Source organism: Lepisma saccharinum, chromosome 1 (assembly GCF_977018435.1).
Source record: "Lepisma saccharinum chromosome 1, izLepSacc3.1, whole genome shotgun sequence".
Classification (NCBI taxonomy): domain Eukaryota; kingdom Metazoa; phylum Arthropoda; class Insecta; order Zygentoma; family Lepismatidae; genus Lepisma; species Lepisma saccharinum.
The window spans coordinates 64,463,491-64,485,281 of NC_139229.1; the positions used below are offsets into that span (position 1 = coordinate 64,463,491).

The window sequence follows — 21,791 nt, forward strand, 5'->3', positions numbered from 1 at the left end:
GGGCACTGTATCTTCTCGGATACGTTCAATTTTCATTCCCTAAATTTAGCCAAATATGATAATTGCGGCTATATTTTTTATCTCTTATGTTTTACAGGACATTTCTATTAAATATTAAAAAAATACATGAAAATATTATATGGAAATTACAAATGAAATAAACCTACATACATGCTGCAGCATGCCTTATTGTTGTATGCCATCTTGTAGCAAATAGTATTTCATACTTCCTTGTATGTTCTACAAAAACTCTAAAGATGGCACCACTCACCAGTATGAAACTATACGAGTATCTTGTAAGACCCATTGCCACTCCTGCGAGAAATCTCAATATGCTGGCTGTATAGAGGCTCCTATATTATATGTATCTTGAGAGATACATTTTCCCTTTAAGGGAAAGGGCATAGTCCTAAATACACTATACACTACAGTAAAATGTAAAGCAATACGATAATGCAATGCGATTGTTGACTTCTTGCCACATTTAAAACCTTGCATTGCACTTTTTTTTTTTTTTTTTTTGCCTGTTCGGATTAAGCGAAGTCCGACTTATCGGGGTCCGGATTAGCGAGGTTTTGCTGTATATTTACCACATTTCGCTCACGTTTTCAAAACTCTACAGACCACATTTCTTAGAGCTTAAGGAAAGAAACGCTCAGTAATTTTAAGGCAACACTTCGCCCACTTTGGTACTGAAATTTTGAATATATAATGAGTATTTTATGAGGAATGGTATCGAATAGAGTAAAATCGCTAATGTCGTGACCGCCTAGAGTCTTTGAGCTGAAATTTATCCTGGGTGACAGGTTTCGTATGTTATTTTAGAGAAATCGATCAACAGATTTCAATATGGCGTACTTTGACCTATGCGCGCTCTAGCTGCCGTAACATCGAAGCATTTGAGGTAAAATTTCAGTTGTGGTGCGGAGATATGCACCTCATCTTCTAACGTGTTATTTACCTCTAATCCTATATCAGGATCAAATAGACGTTAATACAATATCGCCATGTTATCAATGAATAACAAGAAAGCACCAAGTGAAACTGGTGATAGTAACGAATGTGACAGTTCTGCACCATCTAAGATGTCTTAGGAAGAATGTATCTTACATTTGGTCCCTTCATGTGAATCAATATGATCAGAGAAGACCTCTGTAATGCAATAAGTATATGGTATTTAAAGACTTTTGAGATGACGCAATACAGGCTACGTATACAAATTAATCAGCACGACGGACATTGCTTCGAAAGGATGGCATCCACGTGTTCACAAGCACAGCGAATATTCAAGCCTTACGAGTCATTTCCAAGGTGTCCAGACTGGGTAATAACCTTCCACCCAGACGTCGGACAACTTCTTGATTGTTTCAACAAGCTCACTCCACTCTCCCTGTATATTTACCGGATGACGTACATTGTAGATGCATAAAGCAACGAAAAGCTTCCGTAAATATTGTCACATCCGGGAGGATATGTTGTCTTTTCTCTCTATCTCTCTTTCTTCTTCTGTCATTCTTTGTGGAGGAACCTTTACCACTAGTAATAAAAGAGCAGTTGTTAGGTGAACCCGAAGGACTTCAACGAAATATTCTGACTATGAACATGCTAACGGACGAAATAGTTCGTTCATCACTGTTGATTGTTAATATTACTATTATTATTATTATTATTATTATTATTATTATTAAAGATTTGAGGCACAATAGAAGCAGGGTCAGAATTCAAAGTGCCCTCCTGGCCAGAGCAAAGTTGTCCCCCTTACGTTACATCATTAGTAAGAAAGGACTTCTCCGTTGTATACAATTCGTCCACTGAGAATATAAATGTTCTATGTCTTATTTTTCATTTTTTCATGGGAGATCTTTAAAGTTTGACATGATATATATTTATTGGACCTTTAGACCTGTCACCATTGTGCTAAAAGTTTGTATCATTGCAAAGGCTGATATATATATTGAAGCCTCTTTGAAATGAAGTAGTTGTTTGGTTAGGTATTTATGCTGTGGTTAACAATTCCACGCAACACTAACTTTGATTTAAGACTGTATATCATGGAACGGCCTTTTCCGAATTCGCCTTCCTTTTGCCGATAGAGCGCGCACAGCGTTTACACCACCAGATGTTTTGCCCAGGCCCGCTTCGCGAGGCTCCACAAGAACACGCCTCCTCCGGTACACGGGCAGTTAGTGATTGACAGGTCGTAAAACCCTTGTCATTTCTTTCCTCAGACATGTCCTAGGTTTTGCTGTTCGGGTCTTCACTGCCAAAAGCTGATCTTACCATTTCGTGTCAAAATTCCAGACGATAATATAGAGTCCTGCAGCAACAATATGTGGCTTGTAACATACATAATTGTGAAAGCTTCTTCTCTTCAACGAATAAGGAGTCCCAGTAGTCTATTATTGAAGTCCGGGGCGAGGTAGTTATCGCAGCGCGCTTCGACAGCAGGGGTCCCGGGTTCGAATCCCGAGTAAGACATGGATGTTTATGTTCTGAATGTGAATGTGGAAAAATGTGGAACTGAGTAAAAACTGATATATGAGAAAAGCAGAGAAAATATGACATCGGACTGCCACGTAGTAAACCCAGGTTCGATTCTCAGTGTGAATGATTTCAAGCGGAAAATTTTCCAACATTATCCTTGCATAAAACCAACACTGTGAATGTATTTGATCTATTTTTATAAAACTTTCACTGTTACGCAATATATGCACTAATTTAATCAAACTTGCATATTTTAATTAATATTAGGTCTAAAGCAAAATATGGTTATTTAATACCATGTTTTCAAAAAAGATAATAATTAACAAAATGGTCAACTTTTTCTATTCATATATTTTTGTTGTTGTAACACCAATGCAACGGTAGTATTTTCCTAAACTTGATTTCGTTTAAAAACTGCAGCCATATTTGACTTATGATTTGCGGCATTTTTAGCCTTTGTAGACAGTTGCGGTAATTATGATAACTCATCTAGCTTTGGTAAAGAAACATTGTTTTCAGTTCATTTCAAGCTACATTGTATGTTTCGTGTATTTTTTCAACATATTGATTTTGACCAAAATTCAAAGTTTAGGACCTTTTTTTTAGGGAAGTTATGTAATATCAGAGTATTTCGACTGAATTACTGTTATAGCTCTTTGATCGTTTCTTGATTCTCTTTTTCAAAATTTTGAGCCCAGATGTCTCCGATGGGGGAGCTAAAAAAAATTATATTTACAGCGTAAGGATTACTCTATGACAGGTACCTGTGAAACAAAATTTCCAGATTGATATTTCATGGATAACAAACCTACAACAGGGAAGGGATTGTTCAAAAACAGGCATTTTACATTATTATTTACAAAGAAATGTTTGCTTTTTAATAATCATGTAATTAGAATTATTGTATTTATTAATTACATCATGCGAATGGCGTAATAAGTCCGTTAGTAGTGTTACGAATTAAATTTTCCTTTTTCTTTATCTCATTAGTTATGAAGAACTTCATCCCGGCTCGATAAATGTCACAAGGTCTTTCAAACTAAAAAAATAGACTGCTTTATGCCAAATTTAAGTCAGATTACGTGCCAGTAAGCAGTTTTTACCTGTTTAGACCACTACTTCAACTGCGACATTTGTCCGAACGGGAAGTTCACCGATTCTGGCCTACGTTAACTTATTCTTTATAGAATTACAACAAAATGGGTTGCTTTGTTATTTTATTGTAATTTTGAAAAATTCAATTATGTATAAAAATATGTTTTGTTACTATAATTAGCTACTTGTATTTGAAAGATATTGGTAAAGCCACCCACCTGCATTATGCAATCTGTTTTGAAGGCATATTGGTGGGTGGGTGGTGGGTGGCTCTTTACATATTCACAGTCTCGGTTATTTATAGAGGCGATGCAGATCGTCTCTATGCTCCCACGAAGTTATATAGTAGAGTCCCTTGTAGTAGATGCACCTCATGCAGTGGGAGAGGCCACTTTCCTTACCCTCTCCTCCGGGAATCGAACGGCAGTCAAGCTCTCCTATCAACTGTCTTTATCCTCCCAAAAATAATTTCCGAAATAAATTATGACCGATTTTGAATCAGGTGCAGCACAAACAACATTGGAGATATTGAATCGGTAGAGAAAACCCAATTTGCAGGTTGTAAACTTATATTGGCTCCCGAGCGTTCGTGCATATAAATACAACCCCCCATTTTTTATAATTCTCTAGGCATTGAATTAATAATGAAGGTTAGTATATTGAATCTTTCACCCGAAATTCATTATAAAATTTTAAAATTAATTCTTAATGATTTATTGATTTGGTGTTTTAAGTCCACTTTATGCACAGTAAGGCTAATCGGGACTGGGCCAGGCATGGAACCCGGGATCCCTTGATTACAAGGCGACGACGCTACCACTTCGCCATCGAGGATGCTCAGTTTTTAATGGGGATGTAATTTAAATTACTAATATTACAAAAGCCTCCCCGCTATTTATTCCATCCTGTTTAATGATTACGAAAGATTGTTGTTTCAATTTAGCATGTAGAAGGATTCGAACAGGTGTACCAGCCAGATTATATCGGCGTTATCTTCCAACGTTTCGAGCACATACATAGCAACAACATATCATCCCTGAAGATGAGAGCAATGTATACGATGGAAGCTAACGCTGATTTGACCTCCCCTGTTCAATTGACGTCGCCAGGTAAGCTACAACTCCTATGTAGAAGGGTGGAAATGCAAACGAGTTGGATGAGATAATTGAGGAAATTAATGAATGATAGCCTAAGTCTGATGAGATGGAGGCCAAAAAAAATGTACATATGAAGATAAAGTGCCTACTGGCAAGAGCTAAATAGAATAAGATATTAGATGGAAAATACAAAAATTGATTTAGTAATAATTAGAGGTTATTGTAAGCGTAAAAAATTGATGAATGAAAAATATGTTTTGATATGTTTAATAAGTTTTGATTAGGGTGCGGTTTTATAGGCAATTTTTTCTATCTATCTATCTATCTCTCTCTCTCTCTCTCTCTCTCTCTCTCTCTCTCTCTCTCTCTCTCTCTCTATATATATATATATATATATATATATATATATATCATTACATATGTTTTGTGACTGCTGTTTGTCTACTAACTATTCATACTGTGCTTCAAAAGCTGCTTACTTTTAGGGATACTTCATATCGAAGCAACACGTGTCTCTTGGTAACTGGCTCTCAGTAATAAACGCAGTCAACCATTCAGCTTGTGTTGTCTGTTGCTTGTGTGTCCCTCGGACTGAGTTCTTTTTCATACCGTGCATCGTGTCGCCCTGGCCTGTTGTTCGCGCATGCACAGTGAATATTTTGCTTTAGACGGTGTGAAATATCCGTGTCGCTTGATTGAACGCAGGTTTGTGTGACATGTTATCCTACAACTGTGTGAAACGTGACAGGAACTGTTAATTTAAAGGAATGACATTTCTCTTTGTACATTGCATGAAATGAAACTGTGTATTTTCAGAATACCTGCATGTAATATTTCAGATTCTTGAAATTACTAAAGGACAGGGGTTCGAGGCTGAGAGCTTGAGTATAAATTCCTCGTAAGTTGGGGTAGTTGAAGTGTTTGTTTAATACGGTTGGCATGGATCTCAGGATACCAATAATATAATTTTGAGAATAGCCCGCACTGCCCTAAGTCCTTACCTTAGTGATATTAGACGAACGTTGATTGGATTGTTCTCTAGACGAACGAGTATATTTTTATCTTCGTATATTAAAAACAACTATATTCAAGGTCTGGTGCTCAAATTTGCTGCAGATCGGAAGTATTCTGGTGGGAAATAAATATTTACAGTCTAACTCATAAACAGTGGGTGGATTTTCTTTACACCTACCATGAGATGGGTTGATGCCCCGACTACTGGAGAGGGATAGAGTAGTTTCTAGGAACGCAAACCCTTTCCGAAAATAAAATGGTCGCTACGCTGCGCCGCTGTTATTGTTGTTACTTTTATGACAGTTTTGCCATTCGCCGGCTTTACTGATCTTCAAATTTAATAAGTATTATTTATATATTTTATTCAATTTCTGTTATTTAGCGTCATTTTTTAGCCAAAATCGGCTAATCGCGATGATGATGAAGGGACGCCACCAAGGTCTAGTATATTATTGTTGTTGTTGTTTCATTTACTGAGTTTTAATTGTTTCATCATTTCACAATTTGTAATATGTAAATATTAAAAACCATTGCATAAGAAGAAAGTATAAAATGTCGGTGCTTAGTAGTGCGGGGAAAGGGAGGCATCAAACCCCAATCCTGCCCAGGGACTGGTCTATGGGGCTGGCGTCTTGTTTCAACTCTTAGAACCTCGGAAAACTGAATTCGCCTGAATATGTGAAATGAATGCGCACAGGTTCACAGTTGACACGATTTATCTTTATGATTGTAATTTCGATTATGATAATCTGTAAATAATGAAGTTGATAAATAACGTTCAGGTATGTTTGAAGTAGTCGAGACCGAGAGTATGAAATACTAATTTAAAAAAACGAAACCTGCAGAAATGAGGTAACGGCGAGGAAGAAGAAAGATCATCCGTGTTAGATGTAGTGAAACAGCAGTATTTGTTGGTGTTTACCGTAAATATGGAAGTACTGCGCAATTAACATAAAATTTCTTGCCCGATCATTTAGCCGTACCATAGAAGTGTACCATTAAAATTCCTTTGAATTATTATTACTTTTCAAACAATGTATCTATATTTATTTATTTATTTATTTCGTCTTCTTTTACATGGCGAAGTTAAGACTGTGGAGCCTTTTCTTCCACTTGACCATGTTTACAAAAAGAAAATTTAATGTGGAATATTGAAATATTGCAAAATAAAAATATATATTAAAATTACAGAGAAATAAGAAATATAAAGAAAAAAATACATATAAGAATGGTAATCTAACCTATAGATACGGGCACACACACTCACACTCATACATACAGTGCTGTGCAAACTAATGCGGACGAAGAGAGAAAAATCACCCTTCCACAGTTCTCCACGCTTTATGGGAGATAATCGAATAAATACGTAACATAAACTTATACTAGTAGTATCAGCTAACTGTTTGATGCGTACTTGATACTGTTTACAACAATTGCAACAATTGCAAGGTTTGAAGCATTTTTGTTGTTTCATTATTGTCGTTGTGGTGCAATGCCAATTATTAACCAACAGACGTCTGTGAGTGCTTGGCTGTAGTAAACACGCTTTGTTGTGCTCCGTGTTCCTACGTGTTTTCAGTATGTATATAACACCCAGAAAACGTTCTAGAATTATTACATTGAGTGAGAACACATCCATGACTGTGCGGCAAATCGCTGAAGTGGCTGGTGTTGGGAAATCAGCGGTGTCAAAAATTATTAGAAACTACAGGACAACTGGTATAGTTTTTCTCCAAAACGAAAAGGAAAGTGTGGTAGAAAACGTATTTCACAACTGTATACATAGCTACAGCTCGTCGGCTCACACATGAGAAGGAATAAATATCCTACCTCCAATTCTGGTTTGGCTCTATTTTAGAGACGGAGTCTCATACTCGATCTCGTGTCCCTAGGCCACGCAGGATCTGATCTCGTTCTTCAATGTAAATTAATATCTTTCTGATAAACTATGGCAGGTGTGGTGAATGCAAACATATAGTGACATTAAAAAATCATGCGCTTATTCATACCTGTATGCTACACTGGTTGTTCTCTGAATTAATTCTTGTTAAAATGGTATTTGAAAATGATTAACTAATAGTTATTGTCAGCTTAAGAGCATATGTGCTAAAAAGGCTACAGAAGTGGCTGCAAGGGTAGGGACCCTCTTAGTATCGATCACGTAAAATTTGAATATCAAAATATATTTATGTTAAGATGTGGTCCACCCAAATCTTTGACAGGTATCCAGTAGTTCTCCCACGTAAGAAAGTCTGGCGCTGTCACTGCTGTTTACCTATTAACTATTCAAAAGCTGCTTACTTTTAGGGATACTTCATATCGAAGCAACACGCGTCAAGCGACACGTGTCTCTTGGTAACTGGCTCTCAGTAATAAATGCTACCAACCATTCAGCTTGTGTTGTCTGTTGCTTGTGGGTCCCTCGGACTGAGTTCTTTTTCATACCGTGAATCGTGTCGCCCTGGCCTGTTGTTCGCTCATGCACAGTGAATATTTTGCTTTAGACGGTATGAAATATCCGTGTCGCTTCAGGATTTCACCAATTGAACGCAGGCTTGTATGACATGTTATTCTACAGCTGTGTGAAACGTTGTTGTTGATTGGATTGTTTTCTGGAGGTATGTGTCGCTTGTCACTTCGGTCTGCAGATACATTGAGAAACGTTGCTGTTGCTGACACGGGACATTCACATCAAGCAACAAGAGCCTATTCAGTTTAAAGCAAAACATGCACGAACAACAAACCCAGTCGACATGATACACGATATTGAGAGAAAGTCCCAATCCGAGCGACATGCGACACGAGTAGCTTCTTTCAGTCTCGCAGAAGTTATGAAGATGTAATTGAATTCATTGTCACTCGCCCTCTTAGGGAGAACTCACACCGAAGCGACACGCAACACATGTCGCTTGGGAACGAGCCAATCAGCAGCAACGTTTCACACTGTAGCGGCATGACAGGCAGCACATGCCTACGCTCGATTGGTGAAATTCTCAAGCGACACGTGTCGCCGGTCACTTGTCGTTCCGGTGTGTTTTCTCCTTCCATCACGATTAATGTATTCACATAATATCCATAGTAAAATATCAATGAAACTAGAATTAAAAAATTTGCAAGATGTGGGTTCCATTATTATAACATAACATAACATATAGTATAATTGAATGTGCAGTGAATTATTCTTAAAATTTAAATATCTACCTTCAGCATAGTTGTCTTACCTCTTTATGAAATAGATCGGTGTTCTCTAAATGTGAATGTATTGCCCAAGCGTGTTCTTTGTATAGACACAAATTGTATCTTTAAAATGCGTTGAAGTTAATGTGACTATAATTGAAATTATATTCAGAGATCGAGACGAAAACGAGAGAGCGTTTACATAACTTGGGACAAGAACAAGATTTAGAGTTTGAAAGAGTACCCGACTGTCTCACTTCCTTTCACTGTGATTTCTGTAGGGCCTCCCAAGGCACGTATCTAGAAATACACCGAACCAATTGTGTCAGGAATAATAATAATAATAATATGATGTTTAAGTTAAAATTATATTATTACCACATAAATAGGTAAAAAGATCAGATAACAGCACGTATTCATTATCTAGCTTACCTGTAGTTAAGATCGGCATAATTTGCATAAAAAACAAGTGCCCTGACAAAGAAATTCATTTCAAATTGATGAAGAATTGAATATTTATTGAATAAAAGAGAATGTTAGATCCGGTTAGCGAAAAGTAAAGTTCCTGATTAATATTTTATGTATATTGTTATAAATAGTAGCGTGCAATCATAAATCTTTGGTAATTGGTACTGTCCTTCTAAGCCCCCTAATTCCAATCTTTCTTCCAATAAGTTCAAAGAGTGGGCCTCCTCGATGGCGCAGTGGTATCGTCGTTGCCTTGTAATCAAGGGATCCCGGGTTGGATACCCGGTGGATGCAAGTAGTGGTTCGAATCTCACTTTAAACTGTAAGTCCAGTCCCGATTAGCCTTTCTGTGCAAAAAGTGGACTTAGAAACTACAAATCAATCAATAAGTTCAAAGGAAATTATAACCATCGATTATGTAATAAATGAATGCTACACAAATATATTTTCATTATTTAATTTTTGCACTTGGAAAGTCTTTCTTGGGGAGGGGTCCGGACCCCTCCCCAAATAAGTCCTTGAGATTCCTCGATGAAATTAGTAGTAATTATCTCGACTTGTATTCAAGGGGTCTCACGTTCGATCCCCGGTAGAACTACACAGTGGTCTGGATCCTACTTTATCCTATAGCCCCAGTCCCGATTACCCTATTTAAGCATGTAATTGACTTAAAACTAACTTTAATTTTGCTATAATGTATGTAAGATTCAATTGGGACAGTCTCTGTATTAATGTATTTATCCTTTTGGAAAATAGAAATAAGACAAATGGAACACAATGAAAAAACAGCCGGGTGAAGTAAATCAACTTTGGATTTTCCGAAATGGTCGGAGCACGGTCAAAAGCTGCCCCCAAGGGAAAAGACAATACCAAGGGTAGAAGAAGAAGTAAGCGAAGTAACGCCCACTATTGTAAAACCTGGTCAGAGTCATCTATCGGCAGACGGCTGAACTTGTAGGACTTGAACATAACCCCGCCAGCCGATGGCCAACCCCGCTACGGCTCGAATAAAGCCATTCTCAAAGCTGTTTGAAAATGCATATCAATGTTTGCAAATGGCGTATTGTCACAATGGGCCTCTCAATTTGAAAAAACAAAAAAATCAGTTTACTCAGGAAGGATGCAAGAAAGCCTTGCAAGGTTTAATTTTTACAGTAACTTAGAATCGGGCTCTATACGCCTATTCAAAAAGTGAGATATTTGACAGCTAATATCTTTTAAAATATGGAAGTGATAAAAAAATTTCAATATTCACTGTTAAGATTCATCCTTTCTAATCAATTCACCACAAAGATCATTAAAATGTCTCAAATAGTTTTCGAGTAAAAGTGTTCTGAATGAAGGTCTGTTTTTCCGCTGCCCATGATATGGCCTCTTAAGAGTGCAAGTGTTCTGTGTGGTTGGTTGAGGCAAGTTGTCGCAAGGTTTCATTGGCTGTTGGGATTTGTATTCTCGTGGTTTTGTAGATTAACCAAAAACACTCTCAATATATCAATATTGACTGTATGTACACATGAGACGGTAGCAGAGATGAAACAATTGCACCCTAAATAAGCCACAGAGAAAATATCTCGATTTGTTTACAATTTGGACATAGAACATTTGCATTCTCAATGGACCAATTGCTGAAAGGTGTAAAAAGCATGTAAATGAATCAACAAATTTTGGAACAATTTCTGTAATTGTTAGAATTTACAGATATACTACATAAAGTACAAAAAAGAACGATAAGGCAGGAAAGATGAAAAAATGAGTTTACGAACCCCCCCCCACACCCTCTTTCGAAATTTTTGGGCACGCTGGTAGCTTTACTTTTCTTTTAATGGTGATGATGATAATAATAATAATAATAATACAGTAATAAAAAACTGTTCAAACCAAGCATAGAATGCGCCCACTTCTAGATTTGACAACATGAGGAAAACCCATATATTCTAGTAGGTTCTTCCCCAAAGACGTTGAGCTATCCCCGCCACCATAAGTTACGCTAGGTCCACAAGGCCAAGGTCAGTTCTGCAGGTATGTTGGTGGAGCTATAGGTATGAAACTGCTTCTATTTTTCATGGCTTTATTTTGTTGCAGGGAGACCCAGAGGAGGCGGACAACCCCAACACAGGAATCGGCGCGTTCAGGTTCATGCTGGAGACGAACAAGGGAAGAACGATGCTGGAATTTCAGGAGTTGATGACGGTTTTCCAGCTTCTCCACTGGAACGGCAGTCTGAAAGCTATGAGGGAGCGGCAGTGCTCCAGGCAAGAGGTGGTGGCGCACTATTCGAACCGCGCCCTCGATGACGACATGAGGTCACAAATGGCCCTGGACTGGATCGCGAGGGAGCAGGAATCTCCCGGGGTCATCGGGAGGGAATTGGGACTCGCCGAACGGGAGCTGGAAGCAGCAAGGCTCGCGGGTCGCGAACTTCGGTTCCCCAAAGAAAAGAAAGACATTCTCATGCTCGCCCATAGTCAGGTGAACGGCACGCTGTCCAGCTAATAGTCTCGCATCAGAAGGGGACGTCGAACCGTACTCTGCAATCAGTGTTGCCAGGTTTTATTGAGCAGCGTTGTCATCTTCAATTGTGCTGAAACTGAGATGCATCGTCACATTCAAGTGATTGTTTGTTTTTTAATGTAAGAAAAGAGAAAGAAAGAAGTCTTTTATGCTGTTCATTCCTAACATCGTTGTCTGTGAGCAAGCAGCAAGCAGTGCTTTGTAAATCTTGAAGTTCCTATCTTTGTCTCCATGTTACAAAGTCTAATTATAATCCAGCTAAAAGAAAGTATACATTTGTAATTTTAAAGAAAAGTAATCAAATGTTTCCAAAGGCATTGATTGGCAGCACATTGTTATTTTGTCTGGAGAGGGAAACGGGGCAACTTAAGGCGATAATATTTAACAAAAAACAGCACTTCGCTTTCAAAGTAAATTAAGTCTGTCAATAGCTGCATCTGTGATATGAAATTGAATTTTTTAAATATCATTTTATATGCAAATGTTTATTGTAATGAAAATAATATTTGAGTAAATACTAAGATAGCAAATGATTGTGACCATTATACGCCTGGACTATCTGTCTTTTATATTTATAGTTTATATTGGTTATCAGTTTCCCTCAGTCATTTTGTATGTTCTACACTGTTCCGTGCCCCTTTACAAATTGAAGAACTTCATTGATCCAGTACAACGCATAATAATTAGTTTAAGCTGCGTATTAAATTTACGTTCTGCGATTTTTCTCATTATAAAATAGAGAGGAGGGGGCAAAGAAATGGATTTATTAACAGAGTAATGAGGAAATAACAACAGAGCAATAATGTCTATAACCAGTGATTTAACCACACACTCCAACATTTTCTCAACACTCCCTAAAACGACTTTACACCTCCCCCTCCCATCCCAAATGGAAACTTCTGGATAAATCCCTGTCTATTAAAACAATCAAATGCTGACCAAGGCAAAAATTATACACTAAAACGTAACGTTTACACCCTCTAACAGGGTCTTATTCAGACAAAGATTCACAATAATTTAAAAAAAAAACAATATTGTGAATCTTTGTCTGAAGAAGACCCTGTTAGAGGGTGGAAACGTTACATTTTAGTGCATAATTATTCTACCATTGCCTTGGTCAGCATTTGATTGTTTTATTAACATGGAAACAAGGCTTAACAGTGTTACCCTGTCTATTGCATCGAAGACAAATATATTGATCAAGTCATTTGCGTGTGCTTGAGTCAAACAAGCACTATCCAACTTATCTTGTTCAGGAAAAAAAATGGAGGGCATCTTGACTTCCTTTAGCTAATTGTTAAAATTATATATTATTGGCTGATAATTACCATCGAGAAAGTCACGCAAAAACTTACAACTTTCCTAACTTGGTACAATTTGACATATTAGATTCACTGATCAGTACTCAACTGTGTGTTTCATGTCTCCACAGTTGACTCGGGTTATCAGACTGACGACATTAATTACCATTCTGTAATTTTAGCCGTGGCCTTCAATAATATTGGATTCGAAAGGAATTTTCCTGATAGTTGGTGTTTCATTTCAACTGAAAATGTGAGTTGATTAGTTTTTTTATTTGAACAATAGAAATTTGAAGATCTGTTATAAAAATGTTTCCTGTCAGTAGCAAATTGAACTCTTTTCGATTGGACTGGAACTTAATGGTTCCTACATCCCCCCCCCCCCGTTTCATATTACTAGGAAAATTTAACTTAATTCGACTTTGGTTTGAAATTAATGTAATTTGATGGCGGACAAATATATTTTTTAACATTTCGTATTGCTATAAAATAGAACTCAGTTAGTTCATTATTTAAACGATACGATTGGTGGATGAACAAAATAATATTTTCAGCGTTTCGTATTAGTATAACATATATTTTCATCGTTTCGTATTAGTATAAAATTTAATTTAGTTTATTTATGGATTCAAATGATAGAAACTTAATTGTGGGTATATGCAAAAATTGTTTTTCCGTGTTTCGTAATAGTAGAAAAGTGAACTCAATTCGTTTACGGATTGAACTTGATGGTAGGTGTACAAAAACAAATTGAAAGAAACCGGCTCCTAATCGAGAGCTTTATCGTGCTTTCGCAGTTTCATTTTCGTGGAATGGCTTCTGCGGGTCGTGTTCAGTTAAGAAGCAAGCGCGGGTGGATCGCCTGCTCGATAGCCTGTAGTTTGGAAATTGTTAAATCGTCGGCACGTGGCTAGCCATCACCATTACAGCTTGATCGCCTCGGCTGCTGAAGAATCGGTGGGTTGCTGGAAGTTGGTGAGGAACACGCACAGACTTCGTGACGTCACGAATTTGCGTGATGTTGGTTAAATGATGTCATGAAAAACGAGAGGGGTGGGTAAACAATCAAGATCGAGGAACGTCCACAACCGCAAGTGAGGTTGCTGTTTAAGAACGAGTTGGTCATAACCGTGTTGATAGCTTGTAATTTATCTAACTTTTAGTCGCTAGTACAGCGATAAATAACACCGCTGCACAGCATCCTCAAATTCCAATTAGGAAAATGTAATGTACAAATAGAATTCAAATTTGTGGTATTCCACGAATTACATAGGTAGGGTTTCGACATTTTTTGGTAGAAAGGCAAAAAAATGTGTTTTTTTCCTTTTTTACGACTTACTGAATTTAAAATGGCACATAAGGTGTCATAGATAGGCTACTTAGATATTTTTTTTTCCAAAATTTTATATTTTTGTTTTAAGTTGTGGCTCATTAAAATACAGCTATTTCGGAAAATTATTTCCTAATCTTCTCAAAACTTTAGGGAGCTGCCTTGTGACCGACCAAATCTCGCTACACACGACTGATTAAATTGTAGAGTCTATTTAAATTAAACTCAATTCTTTTAAAAATCATTAGGTAATAATTGCTTTCGTATTTATATTTTTCCGCAACAATCGCAGACTTTATAATAGTGCTAACCGAATGTCTTCGAATACAGCGAAGTACACGATAAAAATTGGTTACATATCATAAACAGTTTCAAAGTGATAGCATTTTAGTTATGGATTGTTTTAACTTATTATTTGTCTTTAAAAATCGTTATTTCTTCATTGCAAGATCATGGAGTATCTATGGATGAGAAATATTGCTGTGGGCCGATACAATATATATATATATATATATATATATATATATATATATATTAAAGGAATCAGTTTGACATACCTTTTCAAGTCGTTGCCCTGAAGTTCCAATATGTAGAGGAAGTATTTAGGACGTCCCATAAAATAGTTTTGCCTGTAAATAAGTTGTGTACATAGCTTGCCAAATAAATATGTAATATTATTGCATAACATGCAAACGAAGTTGGGCAGACAAAGAGCGAGTCGTTTATAACATAGAAAGTTTGTTTTTGTCACACGAAAATATATTGTATAAAGAACTAGTTAAACGAAGGGAGAAATCATATGTACTTTAAACTATTTATGATCTCACGCGCTAACACGAACATTTTGTCATTGCATTTCAGTATTTCTTTCTTGACACATTGAACAGTTGTAGAAATAGTCGACTAAGGAAGTAACATAATTCTGCTTATAACGAATTCTTTAAACTACACTGTATGGACGTGAATGCACTTTCAGAAGCAATGCAGAATTTATTGTAGAATAGTGTTCCTCTTAACTGGAAAATAACTGGACGGGCAGTTAGGTTAAGCGATAAAGCGATAGTCTGCTTTGCATAGCTGTAAGCTGTCATCTTTTTCATACAATACAATCAAAAACCGAACAACTATTGACCTCGGTTGAGTATTGTATTATTTATAGATAGGGTGAGCTTATAGGAATGTCCTGGTCATATGAACAATACTGCGTCAATTATACACAGTTGGTGTGACAACTCGTGGAATTTTATTAGATTTATTAGTCAAAGTTATTCCATCTGAAAACGGTGGCATAAACTGAAGGTCTTTTTCTCATTTTTTTTTTTGCTTGGAATAATCAATGTGGAAACTAAATTTTGATTTAAAGTAAAATATACCAAAGTACATAATTTATTTATGTAGGTTATAAAATGCACATAAAATTTGGTAAGAAATCAAGTTTCATATTCTGTAATCAGTATAATTATTATTCAGAAATGTATGAAGCAAAGAGAAAGAGCTAGATCACAATTAGATAGTCCCAACATACATGTGAATTGCTACCAGTTGTTTACCTTTTACATTATGTGCCGCAATATTTGTTCAGCTTCTCAACCAATCTCTATCACTAGTTGATATATTTATTATTAGTGGGGGCAAAACCTGGAGCAAGAAAAGCGAATGGGTGAAGAAGTGTTTTTTCATCATAAGCAAAACAGTCCACGCCATATCTGCAGAGACCATACAGCATACTGGCAGTTCTACGCTGCTTAGATCCGCCTAAGTGATGGAGGAAGCACTTAGAAAATCCGTGCTAAACAAAATTTCCATTATTAGAAATGTTATCCTGCCAACTTTGCAAGACTTTAAACATTGCAAAAGAAATGGTTTAAATGTTGTTAATATCTCGGTGATAATACTGATATATAATGATTTAGTTCAATATCGAGCGTTTAAATCATGGATGTGCTGAAATTTCCTCATCCTGAAAAACGGATGAAGCCTATGGCTCATCCCATGTACTTGTTTCTTATAATTTTTTTTAAAAAAATGAACCATATAAAGGCTAAGGGTGTCCTCTTGTGAGGGGCGGACGAAATTCGGTTAGCTGCTTATTGCTATATTCATTAAATAATAAAATAATAATAAACATTGTTAGTTTTAGAAATCTCGTGGAGGTTTTAGACGTCCAGGGGAACTCGTCATTTACTTATTGCTAATTTCGGACGTCTCTGGGGTAGGTCATCCCTTCGCCCCTTTGTTTAACAGTTTGTTCACCCAATTTTCTCTTCTATTTGAGTTACAAAGAACGCCAACATTAACTTAAAAAGTAGTTTGTGTTAAAAAATTATATATATATATAGGCACGTGCATATCGGGGACTTTCAGTCAGGCTCTTTTAGAAACGATCATGAGCTTCAAATTGGAAGACACCAACTTCAGAAAAGCGATTCACAACAAAGACATATTCTTGCACTTGCTTTCTACAAAGCATCTCCAAACATTTTGGTTTCTCGCGACACAAAGGACATCGTAAAAGCTTCGATAATCATTTCGCCTGTCAAACAGCGCAGACACTCACTCACTCGTTCTTCATGTTTATCATATAACTGGTAACAAGTGGAGGTTGCATGTAACCTGTACTGGCCCACGCTAATAAGCCCAGGCCTGCAAACAAGGCAGGCGAGCAAGCAGAATGCAGCTGAACGAAAAAGATGGCTGAGCGGATCAGGATAAAACCTGTTGCTGTTACTTTTTCTGGCACACGTCCAGTTCGCTCCTGGCGACTGGCCGACTTGTTCCAGCCTCAAAACAATCGCATGTCGCTTTGACACGAGTTGTATTAGAATCTGTTCTTCGGTTTTAAGTCCCTCTGCCTGTTGTGACTTGTTCATTGGGAATAAATTACATGAATAGACTATTCCGTTTCACTGAAATATTTCGCAGAAGACACTAATGCAATTGTCACGCGTAAATGGCAATTTTTTCCCCTCAAAGATAATTCTCGGATGTATCTGCAGCGATATACAAACTGTCCTTATCATGTTCTGTTGATAGTTCTTTTGATTCGAACAATGCGCCCGCTTCTAGTTATATTTGCAGTTTAATATATTATAATTAACATCAGCAATAGCAATGGTACAGGACTGTCATTTATTTTGAACGTTTTATTGCGTAGTAAAAAGAGAAGTACATATTGCTTTCATGCGTTGTCATTGATGCAACTCTATGTATCGAGAAACACATAACTAAATGCTAAAAGCAAGCAGTAATGTTCGAGTAGTTTAAAAAAATATTGAAACAAAAGGCAGGGATTTTTAATCTTGGGAGTATTGTTCGACTGGTAATTCCAGTAAAAGTTGGCACGACCGGCCAAATTGCGAGAAAACTGGAAAATAAGACATGAGATAAATGTTTTCGGTCTTTCTTACACTGTGAATGGAAATCTCTATAAAACGGCAAATATTTTTAAAATGGAGAACATCTATCCAATGTATCGATATCTTTGAAATACAGTGTAAGTATTTTCCACCAACTTTTGAGATGGCAACGACAAGAACGCAATTTGCATGCCAATAATTACTACCCGACAAAAACTGGCTTCGAACGCAACTAAATTAGCATAATGACTGCACAGCCCACATGGTATGACCTGTACTGAATATTTATACCTTAATATACCAAATAAGTTTATGCACATGCGTGCGAGCTAGTGCGCAGGTAAATACAATCAGACACACACACAGACATGTGACTACAGCTATTCAGATGTTCAGCGAACATAAAATATAGAGCGAAATTAGGAGACATGTGAAACAATTCATTTGGAGAAAGAAATGACTGTCCCCCGGGATCTCATGTAGGCTATAAATTAAAGTGACCTGCCGGGATTATGTGATTTATATCGTATTTTATTTGATATGTAGAATATAATTTTTTGCTTAGAATTATATGTTTATTAATATTATTTGAACAAGACTGTGATAGGGAAATTTGTAAGAGAAGACACTTGTAGAAAAAGAGATTTTTAAATGAAAAATGTATTGTATATTTTGTACATAATTACAAAAACTTATCGATTGTGTACCAGGGACTTATAAAACTAATTATGCTATTTATCTTGCAATAATATTCTTAATGTTTAATTACATACGAAAAGACAGATCTTAAAAGTTACTTACGAGTAATAAAAAGCAAGTATAGGCTTTGTTAAGATGCCTTTGTAACTTGGTCAGATTGTTATAGAGTGTCTAATGTACAATAGTAACAACGGTGCCAATAAGGAATTGCAATTGTGTGAAGATTTTTTTATTTCATAATTATGTGGTATTTTTATTGTCTTAAGATAAAAGTCCTTCAATTTGTGATAAGTGAAAAAGGGTATATTTTTAAAAGTGAATCCAGTCCCTGGTACATGGAGTTGCCTTAACTAACAGTTTCCAAGTACAGTGGTCTAACAACTACTTGATTATGAGAGAGAACAGATTGGATTAATTATCCAACTTTACTCCAATACTAAAAACTTACATAAAATCTCAACCTCTTGATACACTTCTGCTCTGCTTGTACAAAGCGAATATATCTTAAAAAAGCTTGGAATATATCAACGCTGTTGCCTTATTCTCTCTGTTGTTAAGCCCCTGTGTGTGTAGAACAGAAGCAATATTGCAGATTGTCCATAGTGGTATTTATCCAGATGTATTATAAAGGTGATGGAATTCAGATTTCTAGTGTTTTGTTCCGGAACGGACGGCAGTGACGAGCCTACAATATTGCTAATAACGTCGTATGGTATGGTACACATATGAGTTGTTGCAATGAACAGGAAGCAAGAAATGTATCACAGTCCTATAGAGAATATTTGAGCACAAAATCAGCTCTTGGTTGATTCATTTGAACATGAATAGATGTGCACGCCACTAATTGTTGCCAAACTTTGTGCCATACGCGTTTCAATATTATGCACAGCAGACAGGAAAAATAATAGTTAAAATGGTAAATACGATGCAGTGTTAACAAATACAGAATGGATATGCTATTTAAATAGACAATGGGGCATTGTTGAGGTATTGCAAGTGTATTGCATCTTGGAACCTGCAGTTTTGTCAGGTGAAATGTTCTGGCCCTTGTGTAATGTTTTGTTTGATGGTCGTTATTCATTTGACGAAGCTTTTTTTGTTTTTAATATGACATTAGATCCCATTCATTAGTGTGAAGTTCCCATTTGCTGACGTCTCAGATGTGAGCAGTTGTTTCTTAATTTTAGATAGTAGGGGGTGATCTCCATTTTAAATGTTAAAAGGGGGGGGCACCATTATTGTTAGTTAACTGACGATGTACTGTTAACTTTAGGAGTTTCCTGGGGGCAACCACCGTTCCTTTTAATCAGCCTTTTCCTAAAACTGTAACCTGATCTCAAATATCAGGACATTCATTCTTCAGTCTACCAAAAATTCAGGTTAAACAACGCACATTTTCAGCATAGCTGTAGGCGGCAATAGGATAAATGTAAATTATAATTTTTCAATGTTTCTGTACATCTAAATTCTGCATTAAGATTTATGTTCATTTTGAAGTTCCTAGTATTCTTCAATTGCAAGTAGTGTACCACGGATTTTAGACAGCGTTCATAATGCCATTAGCTCTCACAAGTGTAGGTTATATAACTCATTTTATGGCACGTCACATACCCCAAGATTAAGTCGACAAGCTTATGTGCACCAAGGAAATATCTCTCACTTAGAGATATTGCTTTCAAAGTGTTTTGGCTGAAAACTCAATGCAATTAGGTGTCAGATCACTTGCATTTTGATAACAATCCATGTTTTGTGTGAGAATTTTGTGAACGCAGAAAATGTTTTAATTTTATATCGTATTGTGCTATAGAAAATTCATTCGTTGAGTCGTTATACCGGCACTGTGGCACTCGCAATCTAATATGTGACAATAAACAGAAATATGAGAATCTTTTATTGGTTTAACTTATTGATGTACTGATAGGGTACAGAGTGTATTATAGTTACATTTCTGTCTTTTTTTCTATTGACTCGATAGATAAAAGTCACTTTTGCAATGTTAAATACGGCTAATTTATTTCAAAACCTTGCTTTTCCAAGATGAGGTACCACGTGAGTTGGACTCTGCAACAAAGATACCAGAAATCCTCTTGCTATTTTGCATAACAATGTGTCCGGCATTCTTTGCCTATTGTGTTAAAAACATTTGCACAATCATACCCATCAGATTGATTGACAAGTGATTTTTATTTACTCTTATAAAATAAACTTGAATTCAAATTTAAAAGATTACAATTAGCACTTACCTGATTCACAGCAATACGTCAAGGGGACAACCTGCACAGATGGTTTGTTGCACAGCCGAACAGCGTTACTGCCATTGCATCATTGTAGATAGAAGTTAGTGTGTAGTGCTGTCAGTAACAGGAAAAAGAAAATATGTAAATTTCAATTGTTTCATCATCAGTCGGTAAAATTGATTGTATGAATACGAAAGAAGTGTTGTGATATTTAATATTTCTTGTCAGTTACGCATGTATGAAATTGATGACACTGTCTGTAACTGTTGAACATATTGAGTTTTTCGTTTTCGTTATGTGTCATAATGCTTGCATATATCTACGTATACACAAACTGTTCAGTAATCTAATGCTTTGTTCATTCACAGAAATATTCATTACAGTCTCTATTTTGCTATTGGAATGCACAAAGTAACTTTGAGTATTTAACAAATAAAATGTAATGTCATGTAGCACTTGTTGTTATTGCACTAATATACAGGGTGTTTTCGTGAAACATCAACAAACCTTGACAGCTTGTAGAGTGAGTGCATCAAGACGAACAACTTTTTTTCGTAATGTTTTGCTCATTACGAGACTACGAGGTCTCGAAAAACGGCATTTTCTATCCTGTATGTATGCAGTCATGCATTGCGGATTCAAGGTTGCCACAATTTCAAGGTTCATATGTTCTGTCGGAAAACGTCATTTTTTAATTTTTTGTTGCTGATACATGAATTAATTTAGGAGAAAGGGTTTAAACCCAGCAACGACAGCCTCAGGAATCTGATGACGTGACTGTTTCAGCTGGATATTATCGCTTTTAATATATTATCCGACAGAAAAATTAATGCTAGTGGCAACCCTGAATCTGTAGTGCATAGTTGCATATACAGGATAGGAGAACTTAGTTTCTCGAGCTCTCGCAGCGTCGAAACAAACCCTTACTCAGCAAAACGTTAAGGAAAAATTTTCGTCCTGTCCTTTGCGGACTGTAAAAATTGGTCGGTGAACTACGGCGACACCCTGTATATACCAATATT

At 36.5% G+C, this 21,791-nt stretch overlaps 1 protein-coding gene across 2 annotated transcripts in view; it reads left to right on the forward strand.

Moving 5' to 3' along the window:
• Positions 1–21,221, forward strand: part of lft (Limb expression 1 family member lowfat) — a 180,206-nt gene extending 158,985 nt beyond the window's left edge. For both annotated transcript variants that reach the window (XM_083132032.1, XM_083132033.1), the window contains exon 4: positions 11,418–21,221. In XM_083132032.1, the coding sequence (XP_082988158.1) occupies positions 11,418–11,828 (411 nt within the window). In that variant the 3' untranslated portion in view covers positions 11,829–21,221. The remainder of the gene's footprint in view (positions 1–11,417) is intronic.
• The last annotated feature ends 570 nt before the right edge of the window (positions 21,222–21,791 follow it).